Source organism: Toxorhynchites rutilus, chromosome 3 (genome assembly GCF_029784135.1).
Source record: "Toxorhynchites rutilus septentrionalis strain SRP chromosome 3, ASM2978413v1, whole genome shotgun sequence".
Taxonomy (NCBI): Eukaryota; Metazoa; Arthropoda; class Insecta; order Diptera; family Culicidae; genus Toxorhynchites; species Toxorhynchites rutilus.
The window spans coordinates 120,394,640-120,416,037 of record NC_073746.1 but is presented as its reverse complement, the minus strand read 5'-3'; the positions used below and the strand labels follow the sequence as shown (position 1 = coordinate 120,416,037).

The 21,398-nt window shown below is 37.9% G+C and overlaps 1 protein-coding gene across 1 annotated transcript; it reads right to left on the bottom strand.

Annotated features, from left to right (window-relative positions):
• Positions 1–1,862: 1,862 nt before the first annotated feature.
• Positions 1,863–15,158, bottom strand: LOC129778203 (golgin subfamily A member 6-like protein 25). The gene is made up of 2 exons (XM_055784948.1): positions 15,070–15,158; positions 1,863–4,232 (listed from the first exon to the last, which is right to left on the bottom strand). Exons 1-2 carry the CDS (start codon positions 15,088–15,090, stop codon positions 3,342–3,344), a joined length of 912 nt encoding a protein of 303 aa, XP_055640923.1. The 5' UTR covers positions 15,091–15,158; the 3' UTR covers positions 1,863–3,341.
• Between the last annotated feature and the right edge of the window lie 6,240 nt (positions 15,159–21,398).

The window sequence follows — 21,398 nt, the reverse complement described above, 5'->3', positions numbered from 1 at the left end:
TTACCAGGCAATGCGGCTTCGTCAGCCTTTCGGTGTACAGCTTCCGGGCTCGCGTCTTCCCCACCATGTTTTGCCTTTCGTCGCGGTTAGGAGCCTTCTGAACCTTCTATGTACGCAGGCCCTCCCGCTGCTTGGTCCGCTGGAGGAATGAACTTGACAAATTCAGCTTATTGGCGACATCCCGGACCGAACTTCTCGGATCACGTCTAAACTGCTTAACTACGCGCTTGTGATCTTTTTCACTGGAGGAGCATCCATTTTTGCCGTTTTTCGTTCGACGACATTTTTCCAAATTTACGAACAATTGACAGTGAAGCATGGCCAACGTGATATATACACTCTTATCTGATTATAAGCGAAAGCTGAAGTTATAATTCCTAAAAATTAAATTTCTACAGCGTTTTTTCCGTGATGCAATTTGATGTGACACACCCTTTAGCTTTTATCCATGGTTATTATGCAAAGGAAGGAAAGGATTAACTCCAAATAACATCACTCATCAAAGTGAATTCTGATTCTTACCTCCCCCCACTAACAACTACCCCTTTCTTGATAATCGCAAGGGAACCACGCTATAAAGGCAACCCTTCGGAATGCGAATATCATACTAACATTCCCCTGGTGTCTGTAAGAACGTGGCTGGCGTCGTTATTGACTATTTAAAGCTCGATTCACCGAAACTTGCACAATGGAAATGACTCGCTACTCTCAAGCGTCATTCAATGGGTTCTTTGTGTCATTTCGCTGGTTCAGGTCAATCACGTAGAGCAGCTACGAAATGTACAGTCTACCCAAGCCCAAGCTCAGCTGCCACTTCTCGATTTCCGGTCGACGGTCAAATGCTCCCCAAATCATTTTAGAACATCACACACCGTGGGATAATTCAACTGTTCAGTTCGCTCACAAGCAGATAGTCAGCAATTTCAATTGCGACTGTGCAGGATCATTTTGAGACGCGCTAATTTTTACTACTGCTTAAAAAAATCTAGAAAGAAAAATGGTAGTGTTTTGTTCCGAATGAATTTTCTATAAAATTTCAAACTTACTTTCTTAGAGAAAATGGGGATTCAAAACTAAAAGATCAATTATTTCCATTTGTTGGTTTTGGGAAGCTTTTTTGCATTATGGCTAGTGCATTTAGAATGAAAGTGCTTTTTCTTCTGATTTCTGTTTGATTACTGACCCAATAATGTTATCCCCTTTGTACCTTCTGTGTGCTCGTAAGTGATGATGTATTTTCAATTTTAGAATAATCAATACAAATCAAGCAATAATGTGCATTTTAATACGCGCCTCAAACATTTTGGTTCGCGACATTTGCGAACAATTTTGGTCACAGACAACGAGCCTCCAAGTGGCGTCGTCTTCGTTGTTGTTATTATTCAAGTTTACCACCATTCAGCGTGGGAATGAAAGTAAAAGTTCGTTCGCTCCACAACCGTAAACTTGAATGAGCTTGGATCTGTTGTCTTCATCCCCACAGCACAGCATTAGCACATCGCCCGCAGCAAGTTCAACTGCGGCCTGAGCGGTAGAAAGAAACCCGCAGGTTCGTGTGGAGAGGAAATAGATTATGTAATGTAGTCGAGGAGTGATTTTTTTCATTACCACATAAAAGTGGTAGCAACTACCGTATATGGAAACTGGAAAATGTGGAAACTGTTCAGTTTAAGATGTGATTTGCTAAAATAATAACTTGTGTGTTTTTTACAATCCTTGAGCAGGAAATTACTAGGATTGAGCCATACCTAGATTCAAAAACATTGCTCCATTTATAGGGTTTCTGTTCAATAGAAGGTCATCGATGAATTGAGTTTGACGGACAATTTCTTTATTCAACGCATTTATTTTTATGACTCGTTTAGAAAGACTATTTACAAAATTAATTAACTCGTTACGCTTAATATGTACAGTTTCAAACAACTCACGTTCGTGGAGTGAAAAAGGTTCTCATAACAAACAAAACAAACAAAAAACGTGACAGTAACATTAGACCAAAAAAATCATAAGAGTTACCATTGGATAGTGTTCGATGTTGCGCACACTATTTATAATTATGTATTTGTATGAAAATATACAAAAACAAATCATACGGTGAAGTTACTCGATGATCGCTGCCTTATTTTCCGTCTCAACGCTGTGAAAAACTATGCGATTCGCGTGTGTGTGTGTATTCGTGTGTGTAACCAATATTCGTTTTATGCACCGGTTTTTCCCGCATGCCTCTCGATACTCCCTAATTCGTTTCGTACCCAACATATACGTGTTAAGAAATGGTTTGATGTTTCAACCTATTTCCCATTTTTGCGTTCAACCTTCCTTAGCGAGCGGAACACAACCCAACACATTCGCTTGATTCCGGGCTTCCGGGCTTGATTTTATGTGCTCCGTTTAAAGTTGTATCAGTCTCAGTTTAACGAGGTGAGGAGAAAAGTCAGTCGGAATTTTTCCGTGGCCATTGTGGAATAATTTTATCGTCAGAGAAAAATGAGCTATGGGAACTTTGGAAGTTTTTTTTTCTGTTGGGGATTTAGGTTTATCTCTGCGTTAGTGTCTCTGTTTGGCCCTAGTTGGTTATTTTAATTTTTTTTCGTTGAACGGGTTCGCAAGTTGAAGAACAATATTGCTTCGTTAATGAGTTGGATGGTTTTATGCTGGTGTACTTACTTTTTGGAAAGCTTAGTTTGCTTAACTCCGAACAATGCTTTCCAACTGTCTTTAATGTTGATCCGTTCCGGATATCAGAATCACCGATCAAAATGGGAAATCGACGCGAAGAAATAATTAGTTTCTTTCGTCGAAAACAAATGTAGGAAATTGTTATTTCATTTTCTTCCGAATGCGGCGGTTTTCACGTGGGGGATGGGAAGATTTTTGCTGGTGTTGGAAGTAGTACTTTGTGTTGGAAAGTGGTGTGAAATAATAGACTAATTGCATGAAAGTATGTACATGAAAACCGCGGGAAGTGTGGAAACATTATCCAACGCATCGTGAAAAAGATGAGTAACATTCGCTGGTGAGATGAGGCTCGGTTCACGGTGCGCATTTATGGCGTCGTGGAGTAACTTTGAGCAAAATAAAACACAAATATTTCAATGTATTCCGACTCTCTTGCGTCCAGAGTCTTGCTCCCACTCTGTTTCTTTGGACGCAATATAAGAAATTTACGCTGATAGCTAAAGAAAGAGATGTGTTTAGTTCGTGTGTCATAATGTGTGTTACGTAACGTAAACGTTGAGGCAGTAGGTTGAGAAAACCTATTAAGTGGAGGAGCTTAACAGATTACAGATAAAAGACTAATTAAATTTAAAAAACCTAGTTCGCTATGGTACACTGGTAGCCTAATGCCATCCGTGGCTGACTGGGACGCAAATCTTCTCCCATACAGGTTTCCACACCTTCTTCCAAGCGGGTACCTGAATTTCTTTCCAGGCTGGGACCTTGATTTCCTTCAACTCTTCCTTCCATTCCAGTTTCTTCTCGGTAGCCCACTCCTGCTTTTTCTCGATGCGCCAGATTTCGATCTTCTCCTCCCTCCACGCTTCCTCCTTCTTCTTCACCCAGATCTGTTGTTTATCTTTGCGCCATACCTGAACCCATTCGTCCTTCCATTCCAGCTTCTTCTCGGTCTTCCATTCCTCTTTCTTGACGGTCTTCCAAACCTTCTTCCAGATAGGCTTCCAGACCATCTTTTTCTTCCACAGGTCGTGGCTAGTGTACTCCCAGCCGTGTTCGTCTTTGCCCAGGAATTTCTCACCGGGGATTCCTACCTTCACGGTGTCTGGTACCCAGATTTGTTTCCATTCGGGGACCTGAACTTCTTTCCACACTGGAACCTGAATCTCCTTCCACACCGGTTTGGTCACCTTCTTCCAGTCGGGCACCTGTACTTCTTTCCACGCTGGGATTTCCGTTTCCTTCCAGTAGGGCTTCTTGATGATCTTCCAATCGGGCACTTTCACCTCCCGCCAGATCGGCACTTCGATGGTTTTCCACACCGGGATCTGGTTTTTCTTCCACTCAGACTTCCACACCTCGATCTTCTTCACCTCCCATACCTTCTTCCAGTCCTCCTTCCAGGCCAGTTTCTTCTCCCAGACACACTTCGGCTCATGATGGTGGTGGTCATCGTGGCCCTTGTTGAAGAAGAACGGCGCCGGACTGCGCTTCTCGCGCGCTGCTACAGGTTCATCCGCTAGAACTAGGGTGGCACAGAGGCAGCCAAGTATAGTCTGAAAGGGAAGGGACGGGAAAAAAACAAATTTTGAAAGTTAGGTATAAATTAAAAGTGTTGCTTTAAGGACATTCACTGAAATTGTTATTAGTTAACTCTATTTAGGACATATAATTGCTCTTACTTTTGATCCATTGGGAAAAACTTATTGAAATTTTGCATAGATATAGTTTGATGTGTATTGTTTACACTCTGTGAGGTGATTTCATCAGGTACGCAAAAGATTTCAAAATGGCGACGAAAGAACAGTGCGTATGCGAAGAAGTTTTGCACGAGTACTTCGAGAATAGGGATCTGTCGCGTCGTGTCATTGGAAAAATGCGAATTCCATGATGTCTGGTACCATAAAACGGTTCGAAGAACGTCTGACTGTTGATCGGAAGCGAAGATCCGGAAAAAAAATTCAACCGTCAATTCAACGAGAACGATCACAAACACGTGGTTGGGGCCTTTAAACGGAAACCGAACGTCTCAGTTCAAGATGTGGCCAAAAAGTTGCTTATGAGCAAGACTTACATACGTTTAAGGTTCAGAAGTCCCAAAACCGTGACAAGAAACAGAAAACGGTCGCAAAAGACGTGCCCGAAAGTTGTACGACCAGAAATTAACGAAACCACACTTCTGCGTAATGGATGATGAGACATATGTGAAAGAGGGCTTCAACCAGGTTCCAGGGAACCTGTATGTAATTGCCAAGAATAAGTTGAATATTTCCGAGAATTTCCGGACACAGAAGATGTCGAAATTCGCCAAGAATTTTCTAATTTGGCAAGCGATTTGTTCTTGCGGAAAGCAGAGTACACCTTCCGTTACCGCAAGCACCATGAATGGACAGGTGTATTTGGAAGAGTGCCTCCAAAAGCGGCTTCTCCCTCTCCTGAAGGTTCACGACGATCCGACGATCTTCTGGAAACCTTCCAAAACGACCTGAAGTGATGAAATTTGGTAATAATCGGATAAAAAATGAGAATTAATTTTGTGTGTGCAGATTTTAAACGGTGCACCCTTTATATAATTAAATATTGTCATTGAGAATAAAACGAACACAACAATGTATATTCAACCTACAATGCTGGAAAGCCTGCAATATCGGTTTGATTTTTCTTACTTTTACTCAGCCATTTGGGCTCGAAATCGATCGCATCAGTAAGACGTCATTGGGAATCAAGTAAACATTCCTCTTGTGAATTCAGTGCTAACAAGGATGTAACTGTTGGACTCATTTCCCGTTCTGTCTAGGGTCATTCCGGTCTGGGAAATTTTTCATGCATAACTGGAATTAACTTCAGGGTCTGAAGTATCGAGTGGAAATTGATTTAGGTTTGTTCACCAGTCTGATTACGAAATCGATTGCATTAATAGACCACAATCGAGATCAATACTAAAAACAGTCCGTAAAACAGACCTGTAAGCAGGTTTGAGTACCAACTTGCAATATTGAGGAGGCGATCCGGGGTAGTGATAACATGCATACCTCTTCCGAAATGGAAGTAAAGTGACGAACCAGCCAAAAGTGTTGAAAGCCACTATAATATAGGAAAAAAAAACTTGCAATACTTTTGAATTTGCACAGATTGACGTATGCGTACAGATTCTTGAGAAAAAAGACAAATCCAGTGTCTTTATGCAGATGATATTCAAAGAGAAAGTATCCCAATTTCCTTATCCAATGCATATTCAAACATCAATACATGTTCCATTGAAGTAACCATATCTGATACATTCAGAATCAATACGAAACTTCCAACTCAACCTTGAAACTCGCAACAATGGAAGGCCTACCAAAACGAGAGTACGGAACTTGCATGAAGCTCATAAATTGACACAGAAAAAGGTCATACGACCTTGGCACTGATATGCAATCTATGGGCCATTGAGCAAGTATTTTGACGGATTGACTGAACGTCTCGAACAGCACTGGAACAGCTCTGGTAGCATAAATATGAGTCGATCATCACCGCCATTATCATAAATTATCACTGTGTGTTCGCGGCGGTAGGCGGTGGCGTGTGCTCAGCCGAAAGCTCATGTCTCGAAGATCACGCATTGACACCGCGCCTCCCGACGAGTCTGGTCGGGTAGAGTCCACATGTTAGCATATATTTCGAGCTTCCTCTTTGGTGAATTTTACGATGCGGATGAGCATCATAACGCTGAGCAGAAACACTCCACCACAGAGGGAGGGGGGACTAATTTATGACCGAGTCCTACGGTTATCTCCGATATGGGAGAAAGACGTGACGGGCTGGCGCTAGCCAAGTTTATCATCTTCTGAAAATTCAGCCGAAACCTCAACACCGGCGGGCAGCTTCATGCCTGATTAGTATGCAAATGAATGATGGGCGCACACGTGGCAAGCGTGTGAAACATCGAATCGCTCCTGCACAATGTAGAAAAGACCTAATGGATTGTCAAACGATTATATATGTTAATTTAATCCGTTTAGGTGTTAATAGAGTATCATCTGGGATACTTCGAGATGGTGTAAATTGAATGTATTTATGCATGGTTGACCATTCAATTATCAGATGACTTGAATGAGTTAATTAAAACAGCAAAGGAAACTGTTATCAACCTAGCATCAATATTATGACAGTTATTAGCGTAGAGTTATTTATGAAAGCAGAGATCCAATATTAAGTGGATGTCATTATAAACAAAATAGCATGCTCTATACGAACAACTCTTTTAGTTGAATCCGTTGTGGAAATTGATTATGAACAATCTGTGTACGAAATGGCTTTGATTGAATAGCAAATGATGTTTCATTTTTTCGAATTGGAAACGTAGAAGTGTGCTGAAATTGGTATAGGAATTTCAGGTCATTCTAACAGAATTGCTCAATTATTACAGAACAATTACACGAAAAAAAAAACTCGTTATCGTAATATGGAAATCGTAGTGTTCAAAAACTGCGGCCGTACGTACGGCGTACAATATCTGGTACCCATATCGAGAGCTTTTTTACTTTTTAAAACTTTGTAAAACATATGTATTATAAGAGTTCGAAATGTAATAATGACAGTCGTCCCTTAATACTAGGCGCGCAACTAAGGACTAAGGCAGAACAAAATGCGTAACTTCAAACGGCTCTATCTCGAAAAATATGAGAGCAGTGGAGAATTTCTGATGATTTCCCATACAATTTCAATCATTATTGCAACAAAATCCGGGATGGTCCTAACTATCAATCGCCGATAGAGTTAAAGTGAACCAAAGTACTGTGTCAAGAGTGAACGTTCCAACACAACTTGAATGTTAACAGAATAGCTGCTTCGGTCACAAGAAAGGACTTAAATATCCAGAAACTGTGAAGAAAGTAGAATCTTGCTAACAGAGAAATCCTGGACTCTCTAATCGTAAAATGTCGGTAAAACAGAATTGTAGTGTGAGAACAGTTCGGCGAATGAAAGCCAGTGCAGGCCTGAAGACATTCAAAGTTACGACAGTTCTTGATCGAAATACAAAACAAAAAAGCTAAAGAACGGGCAAGAAAGTAAAATTCAGGTTTTTTTAGGAAAAATAAGCTTTAAGAGGTCAAAGTTCCCAGAGAAGTGTCTGGTTTAGCAAGCGATTTGTAGTTGTGATGGAAGTATAAAATCTGAAATTTATATTGATGACTGTCCACAAAAGCGTCTATTACCAGTCATAGAAAAAGCAATGTAGCTACATTCTTTTGGCCAGATTTAGTTTCAAGTCATTATGCCGAAGCAACTTTGAAATGGTACGAAGACAGTAATGTGTTTTGGTTTCTAGAGACGCCAATCCGCCCACCCTAATCCACCTAATCCGATTAAGCTTAGACACATGGTTGACAAACCGCGTTGACAAATTAGGGATTTTGGTTTGATGATAGTGTGGAAAAGGTCTGATTTTGTGAATTCGTGAAAAACCGTCATTTGCGAGAACCATTGAGAGCCCCAAAAAGTTTACGGAGATACTGTTCTAAGCGGTTCTGTCACCTCAAATTCAATGTCGACAACCGTCCGAGTGAAGGAAGACCATAAAACCTTCTACGACGTGAATTAAGGCATTGTTCGATTAGGATTCGTACAGTTCCAATGTGAGAAAATAAAAAAATAAAAAGGTGTGATTTGTTTACGGATGAGTTTCAAAATATGACTAGTATCTAGTCGAATTTCTGACTGCGTGACAAATGACAATGGGTATTTTTTGAGCTGGGACCGACGCTTATATGGTGCAAGCGCTCTTGAGGCGGGCTGAATGGAAAGCGCATCAAGAATAGGGCGGGGTGTCGTGTTGAGTGTCGTTTTTTCGTCTATGAACAACTACTCCTGCTAGCTAGCTGCTCCTATAATTTTAGCTATTGGAACATCCACCCAACAATCATCATGTGACGGTAACCCCAGTCCCTTATCGTTCATAAAAATGTACACGAATAAATTTGGCTCTGTTACAGCTGAAATTTCTAAATGAGCCTCATAAAATAAACAGACGGGATAAAAAAAATTCTCCTGCGGCAAAAAGCAAAGATCGCATCGTGGCTAGTGGATGAAAATAAATTCATTACAGCAACCAAACGAAAACAGCAACCAAACGAAAAATAAATTCATTACAGCAACCAAACGAAAATGGCTTATCAGCTGCAGCTCCGCTCATATGAAGACATACAAAAATGGCTTGATTCAAGATTAGATTCATAACACGAAGACTTTTACCGTAGCTCTGCCAGAATGATTGGTTATAACAAGCGATTGACAATATTCTTAATGAAACTGGTTACAAATGAGTTTTTCACAATAAAGTTGTAAATAAAGTTCAAGGGTTGTGTCCGAGATATGACCGGTTAGTTGACGTAGTCACATTACATTGCATTACGATATTTGTTGCATGCTTATTTTGAATAACAAATCCGCTGCAGACGCAGTCGACCACGTGTAAGGCTTACTCAAATGCATGAGAAATTAGGAGCAATCATTTCAACCTTATTTTAACATATTTACTGTTGGAAATTTTGAAATTATCCATATTGGAAAAGATTGCTGGAGAGTGACCAAATCGGTGTAAAAATCTCATATGTCCATCAATGAGTTACTGATCGATTAGTGCTCAAAATTGGACATCTTTCATGACCCGATCGATTTTAAGTTTTTCAATTTGTACCCTCAATATGTTCCGGAAAGACGTAATCCAACATTTGAACAGACCCACGTAGAGCTTTGAACCTGACATCTAAAAATACAATGAAGTGTGTCATTTTACATCGGATCCTCAACTGATCACAAAAGTATTAAAGAAAAAAGATGAGCAATGAAACTATGAAACGTTAGTGTCACTTAACCATTCTGTTAACGCTTAGAATGTGTTATATTTTTCATTATTTTTGATGCGATCTCTTTCGAAAATTTCAAAGTTTGCGCTACAAGTTCCAGGGTTTTAATCGGTCTATTTCCGTTCATTAGCAACTATCAATTTTCTCAATTTACAATTTAATCATTAATAGAGATATCTTGATAAATAGGATGAAATGTTGCATTCAAGGGGTATAGCATCAAGGGTTGAGAAGAAGAAAACTGTCAAATACCAATAAGCTTTGTGATTAACCATCACTAATCGATGAATTTACTATGATAGATTGATCGAGTTTGTTCCAGTTTTTCTGTAACATACCTGTACAAAATTTAGCCTATTTGAACGCTAAATGTCGCAGTGCCAAACTACCGATTCATCAAAGTGTAAGTGCAGCAGAATAAACCTTAAGTAGAGCACCTAAGAAGGAACTGTAGATATAAAGGACAGTGGGGGTAAGACAGACATTCGATTGATTTGAATAGCTAACTGTTGAATTTCATAATTATGTTGGCGAGAACGTCATCTACATGTTATGATATTTGAACTACCCAATAAAGATTTGTCAAAAATGAAAAAAGTATACAAAAATTTAAAATCGTAAGTGAGGTATTTTTTCGACTTCCGTATAAAAAATAAAAGTGAAATAATTTCAAAATTCTATTCAATGATGGTCATATTTCGATAGGGTAATGCTAACTTCATCCAAGCGATGTTAGTTATGTGCCAAATAGATAAATTTATTTGCAAGTAAAACATTTCGAATCATACAAATGGGATGTTGGGGTCAAACGAACTGCTTTTAGTTGAGCAGAACGGACAGCTAATGATACAAAGAGCATCCGAATAATGCTCTCTTTCATTCTCTCTACTTGTTTATATTCAAGTTGCTGGATAATCAAAAGATAACAGAGAGATAAAATTGCACCTGCGAACGATAATTTTCTACTTGTCTACCGTTTCCCGTCCGTTTCATTCACACCACATGAAAATTGACCGTCTGACTTCGTCGTTCGCTTGTATTGTAGTAAAAACGTTAGAACAGAACTGATAGAACATAAAAAAACTGTATAGAATTGTCAGAAAACAATGATATAATAGTAGTTCTTCTTAACCGTTAAGGCTCAATTGTTGTTTTCTTTTTGCTATTATAAATGCTTGCACCTTGCAAATTGCAAATTTATCCATCTGTAGCGTTGAAACGGGTCGTTCAGAAGATTGTCAATGGAGAATCCTAGGATTGAAATCATGTTCGTTTGCTGTGTAGGTGAACACGTAACACATTTGGCTACGGAGACTTTGGAGGTTGTTTATTTGAAAGCTAAACAACACGATGCCACTTTACCGATACATTCAAGGACAAGCGCAACAGAATAAAGTGCAATACATACAACGTAACGTCAACTTTTCTCTTGGACTAATATTGGGCCTGATTCTCGAATACACTTCACGGTGGAAACGAAATAAACGGCACGCCATTGAACTACGTTTTACGAGTTAGTGAAGTGTTCAAGATAATGATGAGTTTTCAGGCAGAACGAGCACTTTTCAAATAAAAAATCATTAATGAAAATTAACTTCTTCGTATCAAACTGGTATTCAATGTGAGTGGAAAACTTTGTTTTCTTCATGTGATATAATAATCCCGTACAAAAATTTCATCTGAAGATAATTTGATATTATAATGATAACTTTAGTGGGAATCTAATCTCGTATCCAGATGTCGACACTGTACCGTTGTCATCGCGGATACGTTTCAATCCGTTTCCACCGTGAAGTGTATTCGTAGTGTATTCGAGAATCAGGCCCATTGCTGTCGTCGTCGATCACGTCGATGGCGTTTGTGAATGCGGCCATTAGATTTTCATGGAAAACTATTTGATGTTGCGTTTCTATACGTTGATATTTCGTTCCATTGGAATCAAAATTGACTCTTCGAAAGTTAAATACTTTGTGTGTGTCATCGTTAGGGATATCATCTGTCTCGATTTAGCAAGACATGATTTTGAGATGAGATTTTTTTTTTGAGATTGAGATTTTTTGGGGCGTCCTGATTTATTTTCCATATTCTAGCATTTGTCCTGATTTTTATAAGAAATTCAATTTTGTTAACGGATCAGAATTAGTTTGATTTTTGTGATATTTTGCTTCTGAGTAAAAAGTTTTTAATTGATGATTTTAAATTTTGCTAACGTGTAGAGAGTGGTAGTTGTATCTTCCACGAGATCTTATATCTGTTTTGATTCTGTGATTGTTTTTGTGTTCTGTCTCGATATTAGGTTGATTTTCAAATGTCCATACGGAAGTGTCATTTTACCGACAAATTACGCCGGAAGTACCATTGTATCACAGAATAACGCAATTATAATGAGGTCAAGTGCTGTATATGTAGTTATTAGAGTTGGTAACCAATAGCGGAATGTGCATTTGGCCATTTTGTTGAAACAGGAGTGTGGAATCCACAATGAACCATTACAGGTAAATCTGATTCTGAAAAGCATATCCAAGCACAGAAATATTGCAAGAATATTCAATTGGAATCCACTTCCAAATCCCTGCTGCATTATGTGGTATAAAAATCAAATCACTCAGAAAATTTACGTTTCAGACGGAGTTAAAAGCTCCAAATCCATGGATTGTCCTCCTGTACTCGTGCAGAATAGAAGCCTTCATCTCTGGAGATTGTTCGTGAAATATGTTAAATAAATAGATTTGAGTATTTTGGTCTCTTAAAGTCTTAAAGTTTGGTCTCTTAAAGTGCAACGTTTTAATATTTATTTATATCTCAAAAGAATGATAACGGTTTGGTCATAATCGTAGCTTTTTTTGGATGCTATAACTTCAACATAATGAACGATGCTCTCCTGACCGTAGATTGGCAAAAGTATGTCTTCGGTAATAACCTGGACACACAGGCATCGGCATTCTATAAAAGATTTCTCGAGGTACCTAGTAATACCTAGTGAAGCTGCAAGTTTAGTCAATCGTTTGAAAAGTTAAACTCGAGAACGAAAAGAGTTGAAGAGCTGAAATTTGCATTGAAGTCATAAAAGTGTCTAAATTTAACATTTTTGGCAAAATTTTTCTAAGTTGCCCTCCTCTTCTTCACGCAGAGTCGTAAACGCTTGGACCGATTGTCAATCGTAATACGGATTGTTGCAAGTGGAGGTTCGCGTGCAGATTTGAGTTTCCTACCAAACAATTCTCGTCATCAGCATGAAACGACCCGGCGAATCTACCGTCGAATCTGACAACAAATAACACTGGGCGCAGTACGCTCAACAACCTAGAGAGGTTAGCGAACCGACGCACCATAATACTACAGATGTTCGAGTTCAATCGTGTAGGTCAATATCGAATGTCCTAAGCTTCTCAAACAGGTCGACCTTAACGTTACACAATATGTACAAGCAGCTTCATCCTGATCCAGTTGCTGAAATACCGAACGAGTTACGGGCATAACAGTCCGTAACATTTAACATTACATAATATTTTCAAAATTTTTGTGGTGAATACAGACAGAAATTAGTTATACGAGGTGTATTCAGAAAGTAGAGTGAGCTTTCCTAGCTTTTTGGGCAACGCACATTCGATTTTCATATTAAATCGTTATGTTGTATTGGTACACATGTGCGGAACGAATACAATGGTCAGACGTGTTTTGGTGGGTTTAAATTTTTACTACATTAAAAAAATCAAATAATTTGCATCAAATTTTGTATAATAAATTAAATTAAGTGCTTCAAAACACTTGGAATGTAGGCAGTGGCATTCGGAAAGTCTGCTCTGAATTAAAAATGTCTATAAGAAGCTCATTCAAGATGACAGAGAAGATGCCAGTGACAAAACTCGCTCTGAACGTGTCACGTCAACAACATATATATTGGCATATCGGTTGGCTCGTGCCATGCATTTTTTACGGATATACAGTAGTCGTTCGCTAACTGGGCGACACTAGCCCAGTTATCGACATTCGATTGCTTACTGGATCCGCATGTAAAACGTCAAGTATAATCAAGGGGAACTTCAATGAATTGTTTGATTCGCGTTGACGACATTGAGCTTGGTATTACGAATTTTGGGAAGCGACAATGACAATAATGGATTTTCAGGTGGAATAAATGCACTTTTAAAATAAGAATTATGAATGAAAATTAACTTTTCCCAATCAAATTAGTATTCTATTTAAATAATAATCACTTTTTTCTGCAAGTGATAAAAAAATCCTCTACAAAAATTTCTTTAAAGATGATTTCGTATAATAATTATAAGTATAATTATAGGAATAACAGAAAATTAAAAGAAAATAGGTTTGAATCAGGACTACGTACTTTAAGTAATCACATAAAAAAATTTCTTTCGAATTTTAGTAATTGAAAACTTCCTTCGGTCCTTCTAATCCGATAGAGAATAATTTTACCATGTAACATGTAAAAATAACTGTTTCATTTTTTACATGTTCCGGTTTGAATATAATAAGAAAGAATATTCTTCATGCGAATTACTCTGAAAAAATAGTTATAAAGTTCATTTGATTTAGTTTCCACCTTCCAAAAGGGTTCCTGTGTCATTTTCTCACCATGAACCAATGTTTCCAAAATCATCAATAGTAGATCCGCCTCCTTGCAATTGTAAATCAAACAACACATGTGGAATATATTTAGAGAGAATCCTCTTAGTGTAATATCTATATTTTAAAGCAAGCTTCGAGCCTCCAAAACTGAGAACTGTTCGAGCACCTGTTGCAACACTCATGCACACACGGTGCTAATTTTAGCACAGTATAACTGAATCTAATGATTTCGTTTTCCGTATTTTGGGGCATATAGAAAATATCATTAACATCATCTAAGGCTGGGTTTATGTCCAGTTTGCCGATGACCTAAAATTCCACAACGGAATTTAAAACATGTTTCTGTCTGATCGACTGAAAACACGTGATTGGGCTTTCCAATAATCGACATTACCCCCGAAGGAAATTGCCATTTTCTGGTAACGTGTTTTTTTTCCAATTCCCATAGTTTATACAGCCTTGCACAGTTTCCCATAGCAATACATGTCCAACGTGTTGCACAACAATTGCAACTATCCTTCTATGTTAATAGCAGTTCGTATCAACATTTCATGTGTTAACTCGAGTCACGTAGATGTCGATAGAATATAATAAAAATCGGGGTTAATCACAACGGCAAACATAGATCGAACATCAGATTATCCAACAGTGAGCTGCTCTTGTCCATCAAATCAGTGTAACCGCTGTTGCTGAATGGTAATCACAAAACGTATTTTAAATGTCCTCGTTTAACGATTTTTGTACTTTTCTTGAAGCATCATTTTTAACGAATCACTAGCATTGGCTCAATTGAATTAGCATCAAATTGCACTGCCAAACACTTATCACAATCAGTCCATTTAATCATTATTTTAGCATCAAAAGTTCTTCATTTCATCCACATTTGTCACAACGAAATTTTGGCTGTACCCAACACACCCAAACACATGCGAAAGAATAGAACACTACTAACCAATAGCGCAAACGACCTCATCCTAGATGGTCGACGCAGCAGTTTTGTGCAAAAACTAATGCAAACACAACACTTGTGGACCACGCTGGTCTTGATACTGTTAATAAATTGAAGAAGATCATTCGTTTTATACCAAAATTAACCTTTTCTCTCCACGCGGGGAGCGCGCAAACTCTTTCCACTAAGGTTGCGCGCCAAGGCGCGAAAAGCTCCAACGAATGAACTCGAGGCGGGGGAACTCAGTCGAGACCCAATCTCGAAACTGCAACGAAAGCGAAAGCCCATTCTATGGGGTAGCCTCTCAGCGATTCCGTACACGCGCCGCTTTTCAAAGCCGTTCCCAATCGGATCAGAGGACGGGGCGGTGGCCCCCTTCGAGGCGCCCATCGCCTTAGAGCTAGACAAAGCGCTCTCTCAGAAGTCTAGCCGCTGGAAAAACCGGTCACGAATGAAACCAAGAGTACCAGACTCTCACTAATTGGGGTGGATGAATGGAGTGAAAACGAAAGCTCCCCACTGCTTCTGCATGCAGCATGGTTTGGTACTCTCAGCGGTTTGGTTACGCGGTAAAGGAACCACTCAGACGCAGTTGTTTACTGTTGACGAGGTAGGCCAAGTGGTGTTGATGGACGGTATTGTTGTGCCGGCTTGGACGCGACTCACCACCGCATGGTTCCAGTCAAAATGTTTGATCACTGTAGAAACAGTAGTTTCATTCCGGAGAGGGAATTGATGTAACTACGGAATAACCGGTGAATAGTTTGAGCTCGCAAATTATTTAAGTGTCAGGTAGTGTCTACAAAATGTAGTTAAAGAATGTGTTTGATCCTTTTGTTGTTTCGGACTTTTGTTTTAATAACCCGACATTTTAAAGTGCTTTGTATTATACACGATCAAATGAACATGATGAAAAAAAATTGAATGAAAATCACAGAACAACTTCAACAGTGATTGATACAATGAATTGATTAAAATGATTAAAATCAAAAAAATCAAAAAATCATTCTTCTTGATGTTTTTCTGTGATGGACGGTTACACATATAAAGTGATGATCGCTATGATTAGAACATAAAAATGTGAATTAATACTTTCTTCTATTTCACCTCCAACTGTGCAGCCTACATTGCGTTTGGCGCCAAATCCTTGCCCATGAAATAGTGCGAAGTCGTTTGCAGCCCTGCCCTAATTGAAGGGCGGCGTCTCACAAATAAATTTGGAAGTTATTCAATAACGATGTATTCGAGTCAATGTTTTGTTTATCGTTAGCTGATAGAACGGGGGGAAAATCATTTTTATGGTAACACACAGATTAAACATAGAAAAAAATCGTAGTCTTTTGATTCGGTGCAAGAATTTGCAAAGTTTGCGGGTTCAGCATCACCCCGAAAGTTCTATACGGCAACGGATTTCGCGAGCCAGTTAGCCTTCGCTGATATATTTCTGATCTATGACGAAACTTGTAGTTTTGGACCATTTTGTTATAAACGGGATTATTGACGGGCATAAAGGGTGGCAGTTACCATCATGAAAAATCTCATCCATTTGCTTTCGAAATTTTAATCATAATATGAGCTTGAGCTTGAGGTTGGGTAGACTGTACACTTCGTAGTTGTTCTCCGTAATTGACCTGAACCAGCGAAATTGCACAAAGAACACACCGAAGGACGCTTGCGAATAGCAAACCATTCTGAATAACATTCTCAATAACGACGCCGGCCATGTCCTTACAGTCACCAGGGGAAGGGAAGGAATGTTAGTATAATATTAGTTGATCGAAGGCCAGAAGGGCCTCTATAGCGTGGTTCCCTAGCGATTATCATGGGAAGGATAGTTGTTAGTGGGGAGAGGTAAGAATCAGAGTTCACTGAGGTTAGTGATGTGATTATGCTAACGCAAACTAACGACCAACGACGAAAATCAAATGCATTTCGTAGCCGTTGAAGATATTAAAGGGTGACCTGAAAAGGTCTCTTTTGCAATAGTATCGGAACTCCGGTAAGTGAATTAATTTTGTAAGCGTGAACGCAACTACTCGTGCATTTCGTAGCGGCTGAAAAATTGAACGGTAATCTAAAAAGGTTTCCTCTGTTCGACGGAGTAAAAACTCGAAAATCTTGAATTTTTAATCATAATATGATATTTTGAACCAATGAAATCAGTTGCATGTAAACTAATGATTGGTTTAACATTGTCTTTTTTATGCCAAACGAAGAGGTTTATAATTTTTTTTCATACGGTTCGACTCAGACCATTACGAAATAAAAATCACATACAAAAGACACATATACTCGACAAAAAATGAAAGGAACATAGTGCGAAGAAATTTTTAAGTGATTTTTAACATACTGTAACTTCGTGAAAAATCAACGCATAAAGAGGGGATGTACGTCATTTTAACCCTCAAGACCCAATTTTTTTATTTGTCTAAGAAACCCCATTACACTTTCATCTCGAATTTCCGACTTTCAACATAAAGTACTCCTAGCAGAAAGCTGCCATAATAAAACCAATGTGTATGTGCGATAGATGAAAATATTCTAAAGTCGTTCTAGTGGGGATGAACATTGAAAATAATGTCGTAATAATTTGAAATTAAAATCCGTGAAGCCCGTCTAAAAGCTGGTTGGGCTGTAGAGGGTTAAAGTTCCAAGTACAGGGTCTTTCAGATTAAACGCTCAAGCAAAGATAAATCGAATAGCTCCTTATAATTTTGTTTTCACTTCGTCGATGGTAACACTGCATTCCCCACTTTGGGACGATAACATTCGGCTACTCGTTCAGTCTGATCGGATGGTTTTTAGTGTCAAGATGTACAATTTACAAGAACGTGTATTTTAAGCGAAATCATATTACTCGAGCAACCGAAGCCTTAATGAAACCCTTTGTTCCCCTTTCAAAACGCGTTATCGAAAAAAAAGTCGAAGGAGTGTTGTGTCCGAGACACGACCGCATAGTTGACGTAGGATTCCGTTAGGCTCTCTGTTCATTTTGGATATGTTTGAAAAATTACATCGTTCAACTCTTTGATAATGATTTGGTGGCCCTGAAGAAGGCCGTTTTGTTTGGTTGTTGGGTAATGTTTGTTCACTCCACTAGCGTTTTCTGTATGATGATGACAGAAGGATGGTAAATAGTCATTGGATGGTGCGTATCAGATAAAAGATGCCGAAGTGGAACGGGATATGATGATTTTAGACTAGATGCCTTCTGTATTATGTATGGATGAAATGAAGAAAAAACTCCCCAAAGTAATATAAGATAATTGCCAATACCCAACACAATCATCAATCAATAAAAACATGTTACTTTAATATAGAGAAAACTTATTTGAAATCGAAAAGGTAATTTCTTTTTATATTTTTTACTTCCTGAGTGTTTATTTAACCCAATGCGAATTTTAATTGGACTAACAATACCCAATACTATATGCAGAGCATATAGGAAATCATTTTTTCTAATATTTCTTCACTTTTCCGATTTTTCTTGCCGTATAAACTATCCTTGGGTGAAAATGAACACGACAAAACAGACAGCTCAAACCAAACGCCCCGTTCTCGAGCGGGAACACACCTTGGTTTTTATTTATGAAAATTGAAATAAATCGTTTCATATATCAAGTCATTGTTAACACAACTGCTACCATATACGATTTTACACTTACACTTGTGCTAAATTTTTTACAATACACGATCGGTCATTGATATGAGATTTTACGAAGCAACCAACATTTAATTTCCAAATTTAAATTTTAATTGCTAGAATTAATCGTATCACTCACCCTACTTGCAATATAAAAATGACCCCGACTTTCATGTATTTGCAATGCTGATTTCCCCCAGGCAGCTTGATTTTGATGCCTCTGTTAGGGAACCCATTTCGGTGGGAGCAAAAGCTCCCACTACTTTTATGTATTTGCAATGCCGAATTCACCCAGGCAGCTTGGATTTGATGTCTCTGTTAGGGACCCGCCGCATGTGTCGTCAATTTCGACCAATCATTAGTGGGTATTTCCGTTAAGATAGGGGTTGATATTTTTCAATTGTTCGATAGTTAGTTTCATGACATATATTATTTTCTTCAATATAAAAATTGTTATAGAGTGCCGAAATCGATTGACGCAAAAATTTTATTAATCCATCATGAAATGACTGAGCAATGAGCGTTTGAAATTGGACAATTTTCACGATGTGCTCGATTTTCGATTTTCAATTTGTACCCCAATATGTTCCCGAAAGACGTAATCCTACGTCAAAAGGTCAAATCGAAAATGTCCTGAAATAAGCTTTATTTTGTATTTTTAAAATAAAAATCGGTTCACTTTTGTAGAAGTTATCAAAATTTATTGCGTGAGCGTTTAATCTGAAATACCCTGTATGAGATTATTTGTGTATACATTTTTATCTTAGTTATGTCGCGAAGAAATAAAAAATCGATTTCTTTCTGTTTTCCCAAACACATTTTTTTGTAACCAACTCAATAGCAAATCCAATTAACCTTATCAACTAGCTTTCATCTGGCTCTTAGAACGTTCCTATAGGACCTTTCCATAACAGTTCGGCTGAAGGGTTTATAAGGTAACACAGTAAAACTATTTATTATTCAACAAGCCTTCGAGGGCGATACAGCGATTACAGCGATCTTACAACTTTTCGATACCATTTTTATAGTACTCTTTCGGTTTTTCCAAAATAGGCCTCAGTTTCGTTAATCACTTCATCATCGGTCTTAAATTTATTGCCAGCGGGCGTTCTCTTCAGGTCTGCGAACAGAAAATAGTTTCTGGGGCCAGATCTGGAGAATACGGTGGATGCGGAAGCAATTCGAATCCCAATTCATGCAATTTTGCCATCGTTTTCATTGATTTGTGATTTTTCCATTTTATTCACAATAACAAAAGTTTCTTTACTCTCAATGCTGTAACTCACGAACCAATCGACCGATTGCCGTAAAATCTTGACACGTATCCATTGAAAGATGGTGCTTTGTGATAGTCAAGTAGATTTTTGCAAGAGGCGCCATCTAGACGTCAACCATATGAACTTTACAGCCGCACTGTTACAGAAATATTTCTGTTTCAATGAAAAATAACCCATTCGTTTTGATGGTAAATGATTCAATAAATAATAATAACTATATCGCAACGCAAAAGAAAGGTAGTTTTGAGCACCCCAATAAATTCTGTACACGTCTAATTTATTGCTTTGACGAAAACAAAATTATTGATTTTTTTGCATATACAGGTTGGACTCGATCATATACTGACTCGATTATATACAGTTTGAAAAACGATACTTTTTTATATTTCAAATATGTCAAGAAAAATAGTAATATTTAAATGTTAAGGTGAAATTTAATTGGTTATTATAAGTACAGTGGAGTAGAATTTATTATTTTTGAAAATTTTGTTTGATTTTTCACCAAGAATTGTTTATAACAATATTGCAGCGAAATTAAGGAAGATAGGAGTTGGGTGTCATAGAACAAATTGTAGAGCGGTTAGAGAGCTTCATTTTAGATAATAGAAATATTCAAGTTTATTATAAGTTATTGGGATAAAATTAATAATAACACCTTCAAAGCCACTATCTTTTAAGTTTTTCATTTCCAAAACGTTATTTAAACCCACTAATTTGAATGTTTCACTACTATATACTGTACTAAATTTTCTCATCTTTTAAACGGAAGCAACACAACCATTTTACGTTGCATACTTTTTTATGCAGAGCCAGTTTGAGGCAAACAGAACCTGAAACAAAAAAAAAGTTCTATTACTCTCTCATTGTTGGAATTCGACTATATGCGTAGAAGGATTTTTTCATTAAATATGATCGTCTCTTGAGAGATTCTGGATAAATTACCTTTTTTCATATGGAATGGTGTTTTCCAACTTTAAGGGGATGAATCAAAAATTAAATTTTGCTTTCATATTAAAAAAAAAAAAAAATATATAAAAAAACAAATTAAACAATTTTTTTGACTCGATAATATACAAAATCAGATTATATACAGTGAAAAGGAAGCGGAAACTGTATATAATTGAGTCCGCCCAATATTTCGAAAAAGTTCCAATAACAGTGTTTTTGCAGTGTTCTATAACATTTTTGTAGTTTTGCAAATATTGCTAATATTAGAAGCAGGAAAATTTTTAACCCAGTATATCCCCAAAACCTCTGTGAATGTTTCATATTGATACACTGCCGATCGATCGAAGTTTGGAGTAAATTAGAGGAGCACCTCATTGCTAAATGTACCAGAAATACAAAATGCTATGCGTACTCTCAGAACGAACGATTCGTAACATTCGTTTCATGCTTTTATGAATATGAAG